This window comes from Dipteris shenzhenensis, chromosome 23 (assembly GCF_047967505.1).
Source record: "Dipteris shenzhenensis isolate YYH24624 ecotype China chromosome 23, Dip_SZ_1.0, whole genome shotgun sequence".
Lineage (NCBI taxonomy): Eukaryota > Viridiplantae > Streptophyta > Polypodiopsida > Gleicheniales > Dipteridaceae > Dipteris > Dipteris shenzhenensis.
In genome coordinates this window covers 17,175,103-17,179,842 of record NC_141618.1, presented here as the reverse complement: position 1 = coordinate 17,179,842, position 4,740 = coordinate 17,175,103, and the positions used below count along the sequence as shown (strand labels likewise).

General features: G+C 44.8%; 1 protein-coding gene across 1 annotated transcript; it reads left to right on the top strand.

Moving 5' to 3' along the window:
• Positions 1-1,706: 1,706 nt before the first annotated feature.
• On the top strand, positions 1,707-4,428 carry LOC147887068 (glutamate receptor 3.3-like). Its single transcript, XM_087394635.1, has 5 exons — positions 1,707-2,172; positions 2,437-2,840; positions 2,945-2,976; positions 3,084-3,493; positions 3,877-4,428. Exons 1-5 carry the CDS (start codon positions 1,882-1,884, stop codon positions 4,333-4,335), a joined length of 1,596 nt encoding a protein of 531 aa, XP_087250761.1. The 5' UTR covers positions 1,707-1,881; the 3' UTR covers positions 4,336-4,428.
• Positions 4,429-4,740: the final 312 nt, after the last annotated feature.

Sequence of the window (4,740 nt, the reverse complement as noted above, 5' to 3'; positions counted from 1 at the left end):
TGTGTTAGGTATACTTGTGGTGCAGTTAGATAGCCATGTATGTTTGGATTGGATTCACATATGAACCGTGTATTCTAGGGTTAGACATATAGTATATACCCATCTTTCATTGTATTGTTGTTGTGTGCTAAAGTGAAGATAGGCTTTAGCCTCCAACCTTGTGTCCTCTCTCTTTTGTGAGTTGTAAAGAAAGCTACAGTCGAATCTCCTACCTCTCTCCCTACTTCTTTACAGGCCATGCCTAGACTCACAATTCCACAAAGCTCGAGTCTGTGATGGAGGCCTCCCTATTAAAATGAGGCCAAGCCATCCACAAATCAAATTGTGACAATAACATAAAACTATAAGGGAAGTAGAAGTTTGAGCCTGCACCCCTCCTCTTGCTGAGGGCCTAAAATTTGAATTTAGGAAGGAAGCAGTTTATTTGAGAGCATTTGATAGTTGCTTGCATCACATCTTAGTGAATTAAAAGGCATGTGTGACAACTCCCTTAGTGGATGGGGGTGCAAAAGCATGTTGCAAGTAGCCCCACTAGTGAGCATCAAGAAGCCTTTTAGAGCTTGCCAATGGGAAGATGGTTTAGCCCATGCTCATGGAATGGATAATGGAGCAGTCACATCTTCTAAATTGGGTGCCCCTTCCACATATATCGAGGCATGCAACCATGGTTATAAATCCCCCTTGCCCCTCGACAATTGTCGCTCCAAATTTCAAAAGCTCACCATCGGCTTTGAGTTTGCTCCTCTTTGCTAGCCAACAATCTTCTCAATGAATGCACGTAGAGTAGCATGTAACTAACCTTTGGGCCTCTAGGGGGACTTTGCACGATGCTTAAGCATTGCCGACCGTGGCCCATGAGCTCACTGTTGGAGGGCTCTAGACTAAAGCCTTGGAAGAGGCTTTGACTAATTAAGTTATGGAAAGGGCCCTCTGAAGCTGGTTACACACCAAATGAGAGCCCCCACCCGTTCAACATGCCAAAAGGCAAATGTAGCTCCATGATTGGTAGTGTGAATCATGTTGTGAGTCTTGTGCATAATTACCCAAGCTTGGGTAGGCAAGACTCCCCGCCCATGCACATGAGCGGGGAGTTTCTTTGCTATTAAAAATCGAATGCATTGAGCAGGGTGGGGCTCGAACTATGGATCTTTACCCATGTAATCTTGGACCTTACTGTCCACATAGGAGCAATGTGTATGCATATGTGCTTGCTTGGAGTCTTCTGATCTGGTTCTAGGCGGGCAACATTCCAGTGTGTAACCACTCTAAGATTCCACCACCTTGTTTTAAACAAAGGTGCAAAGCCGCCACCACCTTGTTTTAAACAAAGGTGCAAAGCCGGTGTCATTGAGAGCATAGGAAACTAATGGGGGAAACTTTTGGAGTTGAAGGCAAAGCCTAGCATATTTGCTAGTTTAAGCTTGAATGGACGGTCAAAGCTTGAATGGACGGTCAACGATCATGTTACATATATTATTGAAGAGCATCTAAAGTCCACGTACAGCTTGCATAAATTTCGTACGCGTTTTGAAGTCCACGTTCAACTTGCACGAATTGCGTGGCGACTATCACGTGCTTTACATTTGCTTCACCCTTCACCCAGCTTTCACTGCTCAAGTGGCCAACGGAGAGTCGTTGTCTAAAGTATGTCCGATATTAATATTCTGATCGTCATCATCAACGATTCAATTCCATCGTGAATTTGCTACCTTGCAGTCGTAAATTTAACTGTAATTCGGACACATCCAAAATGTCAATGGTTCACAGATCTTTGTTTTGAATCAAGATCTTGTTTGCTTGTTTGTTTGGAAATTGGGCTTGTGCGGGGACATCTATATAGACATAGATACGTGCCAACCTGGTGCAAACAAATCTGCAATAATGGAGGGTGCAAGATGCTTCTTCATCCTGCAGCTTCTCCTTGTGCTTGCTTCTTCTTGTTTTTCTGCTCAAGCTGCTGATCCGCTAAGAGTGCTGGTGCCCTTAAAGGTTGGTTTCACGCAGTTTGTTTCATGGTCCGGTTTACCCGCAAACGCCTCCTTCGATGGTTTCTCTGTCCAAGTATTTCGTGGGGCTGTCCAGGGACTCCCATTCACCTACAATTTCGTTCCTTTTGGAGACGGAAGATTGGATCCAAACTATGACGATATGGTGGAGATGGTGTGGAATGGGGTATCATATATGAATCTCTTCTGATCGATGTCTGTTATTGAGTATGCGTTCTTTGATCTGTACTGAGGGTGCTAAATGTATGGAATATACGTGGTGTGTAATATATATGAAAATGAAAGTCTTCTGGACTATTGAGTATGCTAGCTTGCTGTGATCATGTGTGCGGGTGCTAGCTAGGAAGTATGCATACATGCAGATATGTGTATCTGAAAAGAAAGAGCTGAGAGTGTGTGAGCAATTCGTGCATAACACGTTCATTTGCAGAGTGCAGATGCTGTTGTGGCTGACCTCACCATCACTAGAGAGCGTATGGAGAAGGTGGACTTCACACAGCCTTACATACAATCTTCCCTCGTCATGGTCGTCCCCTTCCAGTATGGCAGTGCCGGAGCTCTCTGGGATTTCCTCAAGCCTTTCTCTTGGGAGCTCTGGCTTTCCATCGCCATGGCGTTCGGTGCCACAGGATTCGTGATCTTCGTCCTGGAACACAAAAACCCCGAGTTCTCCAGAAGCTATAAGAAATTACGTAACTCCCAAGTCGTCCCCGAGCCCTTGCAGGTGCAGCTATTGGCAGCTGCCCATGATGGCCGCCTTGAGCGTGAAGTACCGTTTGTCCAAACCCAACCTTCCGCAATTTTCCAATGGTGTCGCCTCATGAACGCTTACTGGTCCTCTTCATCATCTTCTCACCCTTTGTTTTCAATCTTTGGAGATCGTGATCTGCTTTCTACTCATCTTTCTAACCCCAAATAGTTGTTCACTTTGCTCGCAGGTTTACTTCGCAAGCCATCTTCTTCGCACAGCGTAAGTTCCAAATTGCCCACTTTCACTAATCCAACTATGCTCTGAGTTTTTCTTCTACCTGGAAGCGGAAATCAGATTTTGATACTCCATAGCTGCACCTGATGCAGAAGAAGCAGTTTCAACACACGTTGGGCGAATCGTGACAGTGGCTTGGTTGTTTGTGGTTCTCATTTTCAATTCAAGCTACACCGCAAGTTTGGCCTCGTATCTTTCCGCGCAGCTTCCTTACCCGACGATCTCAGGGTTCCAAAGCATGGTGAAAAGCGGTGTATCTGTGGGCTGTCAAGAGGGATCATTCGTAGAAGGCTACCTGGAAACCAAGCTCGGCATCCCAGCACGGAGGCTGAAGCCATTCGCTACAGTAGAAGAATTTGCCCAAGAGCTCCGCTTGGGTTCCCAAAATGGCGGAGTTGGAGCGCTTCTGGATGAGAGTCCATATACACAAATTCTGCTACAATCAGAATGCGATTTCACGGCTGCGGATGATCAGATTGCGTACTTTGGCGGGTTTGCATTTGTAAGTAAAATTGCAGTTCTACGAGTAGCTCTATAATTTCTACCGTAAACTGAGAGAGTACTAAAGCCTGACAATGCACGTAGAAATGCAATTTCATGAGGTGCACGAGGTACACGCTTCACGTACATTAAAATTTTCAGCATCTGGATGATCAGTATTTGTATGTAACTCTACGAGTAACTATAAAATTTCTACCATAAACTGAAAGACTGGTGCTGAAGCCTAAAGGCAGTTCATGTAAATTCATATTGGCTTTGACAATCTTGTACGTGAATGTAGTTAAAAGAGGAGCACGCGGTACGTACACGCTTCAAGTACAGTTAATTTGGATGAGCGTTAATTTGTAGTGATCTAATATATATATTGCTTCCTGGCTGCTGCAGGCTTTCGCCAAGAATTCGTCCCTAACTGATGAAATATCCAAAGGAATTCTTAGTCTAGCGGAAAACGGCGTGCTCCAAAAGCTCAAGGATGGTTGGCTGGGTGGGAGTGACAAATGTAGTTCTACCAGTGCGGTAAGTCATTTGCGGCTGAGGAGTTTTGGTGGGCTTTTTCTGATTATTGGGTCAGTTTATGCTGTCTGTGTACTGTGGCACTTGGCGACAAAATTGTGGGAAAGGCAAACGCACAACAATGGACAAGAAGCACCAGGGACACAGATGACTGCTGTCGGAGCGGATCCTGCTGCCGTTGTTCAGCAAGACCCTGAACCTGAGGAAGAAACTTCAGTTGTGGAAATGCAACGGACTATTCATCAAGATCGCCAGCCTCCTCAAGTATATACAAATTCTGAAACGCAGCAAGCCATTAATATTCACGCTGAAATGGATGCGCCAAACTGAAATGTATTAGTAGCAAACAACTTCGGTTCTCATTGTATATACTTTATCCTAGCCGCTATTGAATTGGCAGTCCATGTAATCACACTCCTTATCGGATCCACGAAAACGCTTCGTGGCGAATGTTGCAGATCGAGAGATTCATTCATGTTTAAAGAAGGGTAAAATGGCGATTTACATGATATTACAAGCTAGAAGTCCATGTAAGCAGTGGGAACTATTTGTGTAGATGCTGAGGGTATGGCACACGACGTCCACGTCGTGTATGAAAGAGTGCCTTTTTTCTTTGCGTGCTTTCCTTTCTTTGTGTACGAACTAGCTTTCTTGGCCAGCTGGGCTCTTGATAAATACGTCTCTCTTTTGCTATCTTGTTGAGGTTCACATTAATCACATTGTAAGACACGATGC